Source organism: Drosophila hydei, unplaced genomic scaffold (assembly GCF_003285905.1).
Source record: "Drosophila hydei strain 15085-1641.00,03,60 unplaced genomic scaffold, DhydRS2 tig00000001-arrow-pilon, whole genome shotgun sequence".
Classification (NCBI taxonomy): Eukaryota; Metazoa; Arthropoda; class Insecta; order Diptera; family Drosophilidae; genus Drosophila; species Drosophila hydei.
The window spans coordinates 2,611,726-2,627,392 of NW_022045643.1; the positions used below are offsets into that span (position 1 = coordinate 2,611,726).

Below are 15,667 nucleotides of genomic sequence, written 5' to 3' on the forward strand. Positions count from 1 at the left end.
TTTAAATCCCCAACCCATATTTAAAATTTTAAATGATGCAGAATATATGAATGCGAATGCAAAAAAAAACGTTCATAAATAAATAAATATTTTTATGTTAAATATTGTCAATTATATATTGTTAATGCCTTTTACCAAGGTGTTGCTGCAAAAACACTTATTAGAGTTGCATTGAAATAATTGTCGATAAATTCTAATATATGAACAGTCAAAATACATTTGAAACCAGTCCGGGTTTTGAATTTATTTGTTAATTTTATTTTAGATTATGTTACCAAATTTGTCAAATTAATAATGCTGCTGCCGTTAAATGATTTTGTTCCCAAACTTGACTCGAACTCAAATATCTATCTGCTAAAGCGCCAAATTGCAGAGAATGGAACAAAAACACAAACACAGCTCTTTCAAGTGTTCCGATTCCGAATCGAAGACACAGGAACCGCCAACAATGTCGAAGTCGAATAAAGTAATATCTGGGCCTAGTTGTGATAGTGGAGCCACGGAGCCTATAAAGAATAGTGCCGAAAACCAATCTAATCTAAAATCTAAGGGTTTTCGCAGCCTTTTTAAAATACTGCCATTTGGCTCTAGCAATAAATCAAAAGGACTGTCAAATAAAAAGCAAAATGATAAGGCCAATACTCCCCTAGAGGACGAAGACATACGTCGATTGATTGGCCTATATTCGAAATACGAAAATCTGTACAATTGCAACAACTCGCAATATGGCAACAAGCAAATCGATAATATATACTATTCGGATATGGCACGCTCCTTTACCAACAAAACGGGTCCAGACATCCAAGCTACGCTAATAGAGCTGCGCGCGGAATTTGAACATGAATACGCCTTAATTCAGAATGCTCGTCTCAGCGATGGATGCAATTTGACGCCCACTTTTGCATACTATAATGAGTTTCTATTTCTAGTTCCTTTTATCAGCATGGAAAAGACAACGGAAGAGGCAGAGGAGCGATCACAGGAAGAACCGACACACATTGATGTGTCTACATTTAGCAGTCAATGCAGCAATACACACTATACTTCAGACAAATCATTAGGCGCTAATGGTCTGGTGAAGTACAGCACCGCGACTTTTCAAAATCAATGCGTTTCACATTTGCCTGGAACCCAATTTGTGGGGTTGACGTCAAGAAATATAATAAAAAACCCATTATCAAATAGTAAACATAAAAATTTCGGCAAGAAAAAAAAGTCACTCGACCACAAGTCGAAAATTGAGGAAAACGCAAAGCTATTAGACAAGAAACCGAACAACTATGCTAAATCGATAGAAGATACTGAACCAGAGCAGAATGCTAAATCGAGAAACGATACGGAATCACTAAGGAATGATCAATCGCTAAATGATACGGAACCTTTAAGGACGGATGAGTCGAAAATTAAATCGGAATTGCAAAAAGATACGGATACATTAGGGAGAGATAAATCAAATGCAGGTGGACCAACGGTAGCCAACTCGAAGAATGATGTGGATTTAGATAACCAGGATTTGAAATCGGAATATCAAACCCAAACTTCTGCTGATAAGCAGCAAGCACATGTTCAAATACAAACTTCGGAATCAGCACTACAGAAAGCTCTGAGCCGTGGACAGCAAAGTTCCCGTCTCTCGAGTAGATTTGACCAATCCAAATGCATAGCCCTTACAAACAGGCCAAACCAAGCTCAACATAATGGAAATCAACGCATATGTGAGCCACGAAGCAGGCAAGAGCAGCGCGCTGGATCGTCTAGAAACAATGGACATCAGCTGGAAATGCTGTGCGAAATGATTAAAGCGGAGCTCAGCTCAGCTCCAGATTGCATTTACTTCGATGCCAAGTGGCGTATTATCGAGATTTTGCGCGAGGTAAACAAGCGACAAATGATCTACAAAAAGGGTGATCCGTCGCAAGGTACAAACCGTAAAACCGACATCGAGACCTATTATAATATTAGGGTTAACAATAGTAACATGCGAAACATGAGCAGCAGCTGCCCATACTGTGCGAATTGAAGCGCTCACTAGAATCGCAAGTTAAACACTCTTATCAGTCGGTCAACTGCTCGATTTGGCCATGGCCAAGTTTTATTAGATAAGCGAGAGCTTCTGCTGTTTTGCTTATCGCACCGCAGTTTTCCAGCAGCTGTAATCCAAGATGGAAGCATTATTGAGCAGCTCAAAGTTGTTCAAGCATTGGCCAAGCATTCTATTTGGTTTTCTCATCGCAATGGCTATTAAGTACATCAAAATCTGCCGAATGCGACGATCGGAAAAGTTATCGGGGGAAGAGCATATTGCAGGTATTTACACGAGATAAAGATACATTTATACGAAAGATCTGAAGTCAAACAATCTAATCTTCTTTCTTCTAGTCGAATTCACAACGACTGATGGTGACATCTTGCCTGCTTTGGAGGAGAAACTACATGTGCCATATGTTCCTGGGCGGAATCTCAACCCAAATGGTGCCATGCGTTTCTATGAGCTGATGATGGATCGTCGCAGTGTTCGTTCGTTTAAAGCCAATTGTAAACCATCTATAGATGTAATAGAATATTGCATACGTGCTGCGGGAACGGCACCGAGTGGTGCACACACCGAGCCTTGGACGTTTTGTTTGGTGGAAGAGATGGGTGTGAAGCAGGCTGTGCGGGAGATTGTCGAGCGTGAGGAGCATATAAACTACAGCACACGAATGCACGCACAGTGGGTGACGGACCTGCGGCCTTTGCGCACAACCGCAATCAAGCCATATCTCACGGATGCGCCCTATCTGATTCTAATATTTAAGCAAACGCATGGCACAACAGTCGACGGACGCAAGAAACTGCATTACTATAATGAGATATCAACGTCCATTGCCACCGGAATACTATTGTGTGCTCTCCAAGCAGCTGGGCTTTGCTCGCTGGTCACCACGCCTCTTAATTGTGGCCCTGCTTTAAGACGCTTACTCGATCGGCCAAATAACGAAAAATTGTTAATTCTACTTGCTGTAGGTTATGCGACGGACGATTGCAGTGTGCCGGATTTGGAACGCAAAAGACTACAAGACATCATGGTTAAATATTAATTATTTTATGCAAAAAGATTTTTGAAAAATTACAGTAAACAAATTCAAAAACATTTCAGTACATTGTTAATTTTAATAAGAACAGCAACACACTGCTGAGTATGGCGGATTGTCGATTAACGTTGGGAACGTTGGTAAGTGTTATTTCTCAGCTGCCTTATCATTTACTGCGAATGGTCACGGAATGACCCCATCTATCGGTGTAAGTTTATTAATGAATATACTTTGATCAAATAAGAACAAAATTATACTATAAATTCGGATCCATATAATTTTGACTATTCCTTTTTTATATTGCACAAAACAGCTATTAATTATGTGATCATTCCTAATTGGCCAAGTTATGGTATCGATATAAAGCAACCGTAGATGCATATCGATTATAGCGCATACCATTTCATTTTATAAATAACTTCAATGTGTTCGGTCGCGCTGTCGGGAAATTATCGAAATTACCAAAGATCCCAATGAGTTAATAAATAAATATAAAAATTTAATTTTAGTCATCTGCAGTTACAGTCGTTTGTGAAAAATGCAGGCTGAAATTTATTTAATAAATTATTATAAACTTGTGCTTTATTGTCGATGCAACAGCAAATAAGTGGCAAAGAATGAGAGCGCAAAGCAGATGGCAAAGAGCGTCGCGCCGCATTGGTGTTGGTTTTGTGTGCGTGTGTGTATGTGAAGTAGAAAGCGGCGGTAAAAACTTGTAAAAATCCACACGTATTATACATATATCTATATTAAAAAATAATCTCATTCTTTACTTCGCTAAAAACGATTTCATTGTTTGAAAAATTTGTAATAAGTTAGGCCTATTGCACAGTAGAATCTGCAAGTCAAAACAAAACAGCCGTGAAACGTAGCCGAAAAACGCCTGCGTGCTTTTGTACGTGCGAGTGTGTGTACGAGCGTAATAAGAAAGGCACACAGTAAAAAGGCAAAAGAAAAATAGTGCATACGAAGGGCAGGCACAAAACGCAATTGATGAAATTTGTGATTATCTCAAATTTGTATTAACAAATGGTTAAATAATATATAAGCCAGGGCTTTAAAACTCCTAAACAAAAAATATAAATACATCCAAGAGCAACGTATACATATTTGAAAAAAAAGTATTGGCATCGAAAATTTCTAAACAAGTGCAAATATAATTGTGCTTAGTGGATGTTGCCGACATATTTGCGCCTTTTGTTACTCTGAGGTGAGTTGTAATTCTTTAGAGTTTTTAGTCGGAGCTTGTGTTCAAACTGTACTAGAGATGCGCGCGTGATAAATGTGTACGTAACAAAATACAATAAAACCCAATGAAATTATTTAAACAAAGTTACATTTTGCATTATATTTATGTATTGTGCTACACAAAGCAAATTAAAATCTAGTGAACTTAGCTCATTAAATTACTCAAATCGATACAAAAAAATCAAAAATTCTGTTCGTGTTTCAAATTTGAGTTGACACGCGCCCATCTCTAGTCCAAACTGTACCATATTGTTGACTGACTGGCTCGCAAGAGCAAGAGAGAGACGGAGAGAACGAGCGTAATAATATTCGCTTGCACTCAGCAGTTCCCTCTCTTTCGCTTCTTAAGCAATATGATAATCAGCTGCTGCTACAAATCGCCCTAAACAGTTATTGCAAGTAGCATCCACAATTTGGAGGGCGAAGCGCTCCCTTCACTCAAAATGAGTCGCCTACAAAAACAACAATCACAACAACATCAACATCGCAACCAGTGTGAAATAGTGAGCAGCAGCACAAGTGGCGCTAAGAACAGACGTAAACAGCCGCCTCCGAGAGCGCTCGAAGATATTCAAATGGTGCGGCCAGCACAGCTCATCAATGGGCACACGATATCGGCAAATGGAAATAGTAAGTCGACGACGACAAATAAACGACGACGTCAAAGCGATGATGAGCCTTTGCAACAGTTGACAAATGGAACCAGTAGCAAAAATGTCAAACTGAAGCATTCACACAATGCCATGGAGACAACGAGCAGCAGCTCGGGGTCCTCCAGTGGGCAACGGCACAACAACAATGGCAAAGCTGTTAATCATAATAACAACAATAATAACAACAACAATAAGAAGCAGAATAACAATGTAAGCAACACGAATGGCAAGCAATACAACACTTACAGCAACAAGAAAAAGAAGCAGACCGTAAATACCAATGCAACAACAAATACACCAATGGAATACAGTTACCGTAATAACATATCCACCATACCAACGCCGCCCTCACCAGCCTCCCCGGCCTCGCCACCGGCCCAAAATACAGTGGCGGATATTGTTTGTATTTCGGATGCGGAGAGCGAGGAGAATGAATGCATCGAATACTACGACCACGAAACGGAGGAGGATAGCGACCTGGAAATCGATGAATCGCCCACCACTAGCAATAGCAAACTACAACACAATAAGAACAATGCGGCGGCGGCAGCGGCTGCAGCAGCAGCAGCAGCGGCGGCGGCAGCAGCCGCCACAACACCCACAACATATACAATGCCTACAAGCAACAGCACACCATTGGATCTGGAAAATGAGGCGCATCAGCGGGATTTGGAGATCGTGACCGACCTGCGTTCTTATGGTGAGTAAATAGTTTTCAGTCTAGACTGGTCTCTGCACATGATTTGGGGGAGTTATGGTGTTACTCTGGCCTGGTCAATGCAGCGACATCGGCAATGACGTCGACCTCGTCTTCTCTCAATCCTTTTAAAGTGGGGCACATGCATTCAACCTTGACACAGTTGCCTACACATAGATACGTACCGATATACAGACAGTATGAATGGTTTTATTTGGGTGTTTGTGACGTTCTCCCATTGCAATTCACCCCAAAACTAAATTCACCTGAACTCACCACACAACGAATAACAACCGAAGCTAATATGTGACGTTGGCTGTTTGCATACGTACATATGTATGCATATATTTAGGCTTGTCTGTGTGTGCATAGGCAAGAGTATGTCAGCAATAGATTTACTTGAACTTGACAATGCAAGTATTCCAATAACAATTTCATATGTATGCATGTATACACACATTTATGTAAAACGTGTTAACCTTTTTGGCTAATTGGTAGTTGTTATTTATCTTTGATCATACGTAGAAACTTGGTACTTGTCAAATCGAAGAGAATCTGTGTGACCTGTGCAATATGTCGTGCATGCGGCAGTCGACAGATCGTGTGTCAGTTCTCTCACTGTAGAGCACAATCATGCTCATCATAACAGTTGTTACGTGTGCATGTACGTGTGCGTGCGAGATTGTACGAAGACAGCTGTAGGCTTGCTGTCGTGTACAGCACCGATTTTTGACAAAGTTCCATCAAACAAACTTTTTTAACGGCGTTAACAGCTCTTTTACATGAATCTGTCAGATATGCATGTTAATAACATGAATCTTTTTTTTTGGATTTAATGAAATGATTATTTCAAGACTAGGACACTTATTCGCTCTTAATGAATTTGCAGCTGTTTATCATATATTCAAAAAATATTTTATTTTCTCATTTTTCGCGATCATTAAACTTTTGCTAGTCAAAAAAAAGAAGAAAAACAAAGCAACAGAAACCACATTGAGGTTAAACAGTTTAAAAGCCTGCTATGAAAATACATGCAAATGGGTGTATATATGAGCATTCATGTTTGTATGTACACAGATATCACTCAAGGCTAAAAAGCGCTTGTTGAATTTTTTGCGGTTTAAAAATAAAGTGTATTAATAAAAACAATTATTAAATTTACTGATGAAAAGCGTGAGTATTGCTAAGTATGCAATAATAGCTGATTAGTATTTGCAGTCAATTATTAAATAATTACATGCTGTTGGCAAAAGTGGTTATCATAGCTAGCTCCCATGCATATTGTTGTTTTTCAAAAATATAAATAGTATTTAAGGTTTTGTTTGTATTAAAAATATAGTGTTTCTTTAGTTTCGCTTAGATTTCCAGTCACACGCAACTGGGTTTGTTGGATCAATACCTTTGCTAGCCAAAAACATTTTGTTGAAGTGATTTTAACGGGCTCCGCCACCTTCACAGAGAACTTCAGTTCGTTGCACCTTCCTGTCAAAAACAAATGGAAATATGCAACTTTTCTGGACGTATTAGAAGCAGGCAAATTAAATCTAAATATTATGTATCTGGTTTATTGAGGCAATAACAATAATTACAAATTAGCAAGGTAGTTTCATTAACCTTATGAGCTTATGTCAATGCACTCAGAATATTTCGCAAGTTGCAATTTCGATTAAAGATAGAAGTAAAAACAAGTAAGAAAGCTCTACTCGGGGTGCCCGACTAGGAGATACCCTGATCCTAGTCCTTTGAGTTTTGTAATATTTTCCGTAGTTTGTATCGAGAATTAAAAAAAAAAGAAAACAAATAAAAATCGACATTGCGAGACCAGGATTCGAACCCGGATTATTTGCGCAACGTGCACAAACTCTACCAACACCGCCACTTCATAACTAAAAAAAAAAAATAAAACAATAAAAAACATTTCATCTCCTCTGGTCTCGAACCCGGACCAAGCTGCATACGAGCGGCGCCTATACCAACGCAGCCACTGCCCTTCTTTCGCGAGTTGTTGCAAATTTGAACATAAGTAGCAGCTAATAATTCAGCACAATTCAATCGCAATTTCAATTCTTGGAATAGAAAAGAATGCACGCATTTGAATGTATGTGTGCACACGCATAGGAAAAATGCGTGCGCGTGGCGCTGCTGACATGTGCTTTTGCAAATTGGCCAAACGTTTTGTTTAATAACTTCTGTTTTACTTAATGGATTTTAATGAAACTTTCAGCATATGATCTACATATCCTATTGGCTTGGTTGAGATGCAAACGCCTTCACATAATGGCCCTAGCTCCAACTAAACTTAAATTCTAAGAATTTGGGGGAATTTGGAGCCGGTATCCAAAATCCAACAAAAATCAAAATTGCATAAAATATACATAAGACTAAATACAAAATTTGGAGGCTCTAGCTCTTAAGACTTTCGAGATATAATTTATTTACTGCATTTCAATAATGTTTTTATTCGATAACAATTAAATGCGAATAGTTATCGAATATTTGAAACAAACTTGACCTGCGCGTGCTATACACGGACCTACAAAAAAAATTTCAAGTCTCTAGCTCTTATAGATGCTGAGATCCACGCGTTCACACATACGGACAGACGGACAGACGGACAGACGGACAGACGGACAGACGGACGGACAGACAGACGGACAGGGCTCAATCGACTCGGCTTGTCGTCCTGATCAAGAATATATATACTTTATGGGGTCTGCCACGCCTCCTTCTGCCTGTTACATACATTTGCACAAAACCATTATACCCTGATTTCCCATTTTTAATGGGATCAGGGTATAAAAAGTTGAATGCACGAAAATAAATCGTCATATTTCGAGATTCTTTTCTCACGTCTTACTCACGATGACATCGTTAATTTCATAAGTATTTTTAATTATTTCCTTTGAAATGACTAACAGCAACAATGAAATTGGCACGCATAGTCGAACACACAGCAAAGAAAGGCCACAGGTTCAAGGACAAATGTCCAGCAATGGCATTCAACTCGCTCTGTATCTGTCAATTGCTGCTAGCGCTCACTTCTTTTCTCTTCTCTACAGTTTGTTTGACAAATGCTGTGTTCATTTGGCAATCGTTCGCTGTGCAAAAAACAGAGAGCGTGATAGAGTAAAAGACGTTGGTTTTTGGAGGCCGTAAATACAAATTAGTCACTTGGGAAATTTGATTAAATATAAGTGTACTTAGATATGCGTATGTATGTATATTCAGGCTTATTTGCACACAATTTGCTTCTTTTTTTTTTAATATTCCTTGCCCTGTTTGCGAATGTCGTCTGGACACAGCAGTGTAACTGTAAATTGCCAAAATGCGAGACAGGGCCAATGAACCGTTTGGCTATAGGCATCGAGAGGTTGAGCAAAGCGAGAGACAGAGAGAGTTGGTTAGCAGAGTGCCTTTGATTGGCTGCTGTAAATTCTTTTGCTCTCTTTATACACCCGTTCAATGTTCTCAGTGGGTCAGCCACCTGCTGCAACAACGCCCGACGCTCGTTGTTGTTGTCCTTATGACATTTTCATGCAAGTACAATCGTTTGTGTATGTGTCTGTAGTATACATACGTGTGTACATAGTGCGATAACACAGTGGACAAGTAATATTTTGCTATGCGTAAAATAAGCTGCATTCTCAAGTGTCGCACGTGCTCTTCAGAAACTTAATTGAGATAATGCTAATAACATGCTTCAACTACATGGTAAATAATAAAGTAGTTCATATAGTTTCCGATACAATCTGTTTATGTCTGTCTATATGAAAGTCAATATTTCTGTGTGTGTGGGTGTGTGTAGTCATTATCATTTTTCCATGAGTGTATGCTCGTATTTTTTGTTTTGTCTTTTGTGCCTTATTCTTAGTTATACATGCTCTCGTTTCTTATGCTAATCAATCTGCATTTCCATTTTTCTTTTACAGTCAAACTTTATAGCGATGAGCGCGTGAGCTTAAACGATTTTAAAATCATTCGCGTTCTTGGCACGGGCGGTAAGCATGCAAGAACCTATTGAAATGACACCAGATATATTGAATTAGGATATTGTTTCTTCTTTGTTTCTCTTTAGCGTATGGACGAGTTTTCTTGGTTCGCAAATTGACCAGGCACGATGCAGGCAAACTGTATGCGATGAAGGTTCTCAATAAGATAACCGTTGTGCAAAAGCGCAAAACGGCAGAGCACACAAAAACAGAGCGAGTGGTAAGTAAAACGTATAGAAGAAAAATTAAAAGCCAAGTACTTAAAATACAAGAGCCCTTACACAGAAGCGAAACGTGTCCAAATCAAAGTTTTTCTTCAAAATGATCAGCGAAGCTAATTGAAATAAAAACCTTCAGTTGTTGCACGTACACAAAATAAGGTAGAGAGAAAAAAAAAGTGGCGACAGCCAAAAGCGTAGTAAGAACCCCAAACGTGCTTGTAACACATACATACATAAATACAATCATAAGCTTGCTCAGCGCTCGCTCAACTTGTTGCACCGGCAAAAAGCTAACGGATTGCCATCGATAGTGGGGCTGAGAGAGTTAAAAGAGAACAAGCGGATCCGCTACGTATGTGTGCATGATTTGTTAAATAACTGCAAACAGGTGTAGGTGGCTAAAGAAAACGAGAGAGAGAGAGTATAAACTAGTCAACAAGGGAAATTTTTTGCGAACAATTTATAAATTGTGCAATGGTTTTGCTTGTTGTTTTTATGAGATATACGCACAGATACGCACACGCACACACACACACACGCACACGCATACATACACACGCACACGCATACATACACACGCACACGCACACTCACATAACGTACTTGTTTTTCAAGGTACACAAACAACAACGAAGCCTATGACGCTTGTGCTACTAACCCAGATCACGACATAGTTCAATTGTAGATGGGGAGGGTAATTGAGAGAGTAGGAGGTAGGCTATTTACCGGCTGTAGTATATAAGTTTCCTGCTTGCGTTAAGAGCGCTCTCCGCCCTGCGTTATTTGTTGCTGTTGCTATTGTTGTTGTTTCTGCCAAAAAAGGAAAGGAATAAAATCGTGAAATGTGAAAGTTGTATATGCAACAAGATGCTTGACAATTGTCTATGAGAGCAAAAAGAGAAAGACGAAATAAATGATTTCAATACGAAATTAAATTATACACAAATATATTTTCACTTTTCACGCAGGCACAAAAAGTAGACCTACTATTAATATATACACACATGCAAACGTTTGGATGAGTGCCCGTATAGAGGTACTATGGGGCATTTGCGGTATGTTTGGGATATTCGTGTTGGGGAAATTCCCAAACAGCTGTTGTGTACAGTTAGCGCCTCAGTCGCACAGCCTAGCAACAACAAAAAACGGGAAATTCCGAGAGCCGTACGAAATTAATAAATAAACAAAGCACAGAAAACAGTAAGCGGAAAGACAAGGCAAATAAGCTTCAAAGCAAAGTGAAAAATAATCGATATGCCGTGTTCTGCGCTCTGTTATCGACTTGCTATCGTTACTTTTCATTACTAAATCCCAACGAACTATAATTATTGTATATAGCTAACTCTAAATAATTAAGAACTCTTCAAATTTTTCAGGTTCTCGAAGCAGTGCAACGGAGTCCGTTTCTGGTTGGGTTACACTATGCTTTCCAGTCATCATCGAAACTCTATCTAGTGCTTGGTAAGATTTATATGCTTCAAAATATACAATCACGATAGATGTCTTAACTTGACGTTGTTTGCATTTGTAGACTTTGCTAATGGCGGAGAGCTGTTTACGCATCTCTACCATGCGGAGCATTTCGAGGAGGCGCGCGTGCGTGTTTATATCGCTGAGGTGGTACTGGCGTTGGAGCAGCTGCATCAGCTAGGCATTATTTACCGGGACATCAAACTGGAGAACATTTTATTGGATGGCGACGGTCACATTGTGCTATCCGATTTCGGCCTGTCCAAAATACTCACCGCCGAAAATGAATATCGTGCGCACAGCTTCTGTGGCACACTGGAATATATGGCGCCGGAGATAATACGAACTGGGCCTCCGGGTCATGACAGTGCCGTCGATTGGTGGTCGGTGGGTGTCCTGACTTTTGAGCTGTTGACGGGCGCCTCACCATTTGCTACCTCTGATGGTCAGAGTCAACAATCGGAGATCTCACGTCGCATACAAAAGGAACAGCCATTGATTCCTTCCACATTCAGTGCAAACGCTCGAGATTTCGTACTAAAAATGTTGGAGAAGAATCCGAAACGACGATTGGGCGGCAATCATAGAGATGCCAGCGAAATCAAGGAACATCCATTCTTCAATGGTATTAACTGGCAGGAGCTGCGCGGCAAGCGTCGCAAAGCGCCCTACAAGCCAACGCTCAACGCCGAGGACGACGTGCAAAACTTTAGCAACGAGTTTACCGACCAGTTGCCAGAGGATCCCGAATGCGATGCACCACCCGCACGTATACGGCTGTTTCGCGGCTACACTTATGTGGCACCCGAGCATTTAGAGGAAATGCGTCGCGACAATATGTGCCAAATTGAATACTGCAATCCGGATCTACAGGTAAGTTATCAAAATATTCTCAAAACAATCTGATCTAATCGAATTGCCTTGTAGAACATACCATCACGACCCGATGATCTAGAGTTGGGCACACGCACTGTGAAGGGTGCCTATGGCACTTGTTACTTTGTGGTCGATGCTTCGGATATTGTGTTTATGGCAAAGGTAATACCGTTATCAAAGTTTCGAGCATCCGAAGTGGATGCACTCACATCATGTGCGTTGGACACTCATTGCCACCGCAGCATTGTCAATTATCATGGCGCGTTCCGTGACAAGTGTGAGGTATGGATAATTCAGGAGTATTTGTGCGGCGAGGAGCTAGCCAACTATCTACAGACCAGAACGCTTGATGAAGATAGCTGTCGCAGAATCTTTCTGCAGCTGGTGCAAGCTATTCAGCATGTGCACTCCAAGCATTTCATACACGGCGACCTCAAGCCAGAGAATATTGTGTTCGTAAGCCGTGACAGCCTGGACGTCAAGCTGGTGGACTTTGGCAATGCCTGGTAAGACTAATACGCTTGCTGTGACTTCACATCTAAATCTTTGCATTAACTTTTTTACAGCTACAACAGTCGATTCCAGAATTGGCGCGATAAGCCACGCTACACGCTGGACTATGCGCCACCAGAACTGTTGCTGGATCCCAACGTAGTTACCTACTCGCCAGCTGTGGATGTTTATGGTCTTGGCGCGACGCTCTACACAATGCTTGTGGGTCATGCGCCTTATCGGCAGTACCAGGGCGATTGCGATCACAGTCCTGAAGTGCATCACAAGTTACGAAAGCGAATCCAGCGGGATTCGTTTAATCAGCGCTCCAAGCGCTGGCTATGTGCCAGTACGGAGTTTAAACAGTTGGTTACTTGGTGCCTGGAAAGGAATCCGGCTACACGGCCTCTATTAAGTGACATACTCGAGAGTGAATGGATGCAAGAGAACAACGATCCTGATGTAGACATAATCGCACCGCCTGAACAGATTTTGGTCGACTTAAGTGAAGACACTATGGAGCAGCCAGTTGAACTGTCTATCAAGCTGGAAAACCAAAAACAATTGCTGCTGGCAATGCAACAAAAGTCATCCGCAGATGTCGGTGTGAATGTCGACATAGCGAGCAGTGGCAACTTTGCTGAAGAGCTGTTAGTAGAGCCAACGACCAACGAGGATGTTATGCAGGTCGTGCATGATCCGGACTTTGATGCACTTACCGATTTTCATGGCTTTGATGAACTTGCGCCGCCACTACGACTGCCCTCTGAGTATTACACTGAGCTACCGCTCCCACATTCACAAGAGTGTAGCGTTACTACTCATCCAGAGCCAGTAGCTCCTATGCTGCCACCTGTTGCACTCCCAACACGTGCGCCACCTGCAAAGATCCTACCTGTGGAGGACAATAAACGTCCACGCACTCGTCAACAGCGCCGTACCGAACTACGACAAACAGCTGGCACGCCGCCGGCGGAAGAAGACTCAAAGGCTGACCTGTATCTGCTGATGCAGCACCTGCCGCCAGTAGTGGATGTGTTGCCAGTTGTAAAACCACGTGCATTGCCTGCGAGCAATCGTCAGTCGCCGCGTCCACTGAATGATCTATGTGGCTTTGGCAAGACGAAGGGCACATGGCGCAAATCACGCGCCAGCTGGCGTCACTTCTGTCTGCTGCTTAATGGTGTTCAACAGGTGCTCAAGCATCGCTTTAAGAAGGAGCGACGCGTCTACTGTTCGCTCAGCATTAAGGCGGAGTGCCCGGACGAGGCGTATGAGAAACCGTTAATATTCCCGCGGCCAAGGCCGCCAGCGCTGCGCCGAGTCAAGCGACCGCCCAAGGTACCACGGCCACCCACGCGCGTGCAGCCAGAGCGAGCGCGTGCGCTGCGTCAGCGTTATGTCTTTGAATGACCCACGTTGGACACGAAAGACGAGCCGGTGGCAACAGCTGCGCCTGTCATCGAAGAGGATGAGCGGCGGCTGCTGCAGGCGATGCTCACGCCGGCCTGTGCACGGCGCACGGAATGGCAAAGGCAAAGACAGCAGCAGCGCAGCTGACAACAGATATTGACTATAACTAGGACAAGAAAAACGCTGGACGGAAGACGATTGAGACGGCGCAACCTGATGGCAACAATTTAGTAAAAGAAAAAAAAAAGAGGAAAACAAAAACAAAAAAACACGCATATGTGGAGTCATGCTTAAATGTATAGATGATGTTGAACGTGGGTCTAACGGGTGGATCAATGAGCAGCACCAAAGATCCTGTCAGTAGAGATTTAAAAGTTGTTATTGTGTAAATTTTAAGCATAAGTTGAATTTGACTTTGATTTATTATTGGAATATCAAACTCCGCACACACACACCCACAACATTTTAAATTGCATTGTTGGATTAGTAAATTGTTTTTTTTAGCGTATTGTACAGAGTCATAAGGAAAGAAACAAAATTTGCAAAATCTTTAAGAAAAATGGTAGTAACTGTAAATTGAGTTTTTTGGCATAAAATTTTGAAAATTATTTAAGTGCAAAGATAGTTAATTAAGCTAATTAATTAAACTAACGAAAGGAAAACTAAACGCATACATATTAATAGTCCTATACATACATAAACACATATATGCATACATACGTACATATGTATATATGAATATATATATTAATTTTACGCTTTAAGTTGTGCTCTATGTTAAGTTTATAAATAATTGTTAAACGAATGCAGCCACAACAAGGAAGAAGAAGAACAAGTAAAACAAATTAAAAATGAAATATTTTGAAAAATGAAAATTTTCATAATTTCAAAAATCTGCAGCAAATGAAAAACGCAAAGAAAATTTCCATTTGCTTTTTGTGAAATATATTTCTATATAGTTTAACTAAGTCAAATCTCCTATATAATGATTGACTCTCCAAGCATTGCTATATAATAATTTTAATTTAAATTTATCTATTGTTAACTTATGTTTTCTTTGATTTGTTTTACACATTTTGTTTTGTTAGCCAAAAGAAAATAATTGAAATTTCCCCCCTCCCAATATAAAAAACTTAAGAGCGTTTATCATATGTATGAATTAAAATGAAATAAATTTTAAATGCAAAAATCACAAAAAAAACAACATATTAAATTTATATTTTATTTTTTTATTTGATTTGATTTGGTTTGATTTCAACTCTGACAAGAACAAAAACAAACACATATCTACATTGTTTTTTTTTTAATATTCAAACTTTTTTGGAAGGCGTTTGACAAAGAGCTCATGAACCCGAATAACATTTAATAATATATTAAAGTTGCCTTTAAACAAGTTGCCTTAGAAAACAAACAACAAAAAACAAATGAAAAATGTTAAGCCAAAAACAAAAAGAAATATAAAAACATATGAATAACCACTAAGAGGAAGCCAAAACACAAAATGCTGGCTTTCCAAATCAATTGAAAGCCAAGC

At 40.3% G+C, this 15,667-nt stretch overlaps 2 protein-coding genes across 3 annotated transcripts; both read left to right on the forward strand.

Annotated features, from left to right (window-relative positions):
• Positions 1-208: 208 nt before the first annotated feature.
• On the forward strand, positions 209-3,100 carry LOC111604781. The gene is made up of 3 exons (XM_023322992.2): positions 209-2,009; positions 2,158-2,307; positions 2,380-3,100. The coding sequence occupies exons 1-3, from the start codon at positions 377-379 to the stop codon at positions 3,078-3,080; spliced, it is 2,484 nt and encodes an 827-aa protein (XP_023178760.2). The 5' UTR covers positions 209-376; the 3' UTR covers positions 3,081-3,100.
• Positions 3,101-3,496: 396 nt separating this feature from the next.
• On the forward strand, positions 3,497-14,676 carry LOC111604760 (chromosomal serine/threonine-protein kinase JIL-1). Of its 2 annotated transcripts, XM_023322952.2 has the most exons (8): positions 3,497-4,284; positions 4,713-5,675; positions 9,602-9,670; positions 9,748-9,881; positions 11,259-11,343; positions 11,414-12,225; positions 12,280-12,734; positions 12,795-14,676. In XM_023322952.2, exons 2-8 carry the CDS (start codon positions 4,766-4,768, stop codon positions 14,131-14,133), a joined length of 3,804 nt encoding a protein of 1,267 aa, XP_023178720.2. In that variant the 5' UTR covers positions 3,497-4,284; positions 4,713-4,765; the 3' UTR covers positions 14,134-14,676. The 2 variants fall into 2 exon arrangements, with proteins under 2 accessions (XP_023178720.2, XP_023178719.2); XM_023322951.2 differs by lacking the exon at positions 3,497-4,284 and having other exon boundaries at positions 4,478-5,675.
• Positions 14,677-15,667: the final 991 nt, after the last annotated feature.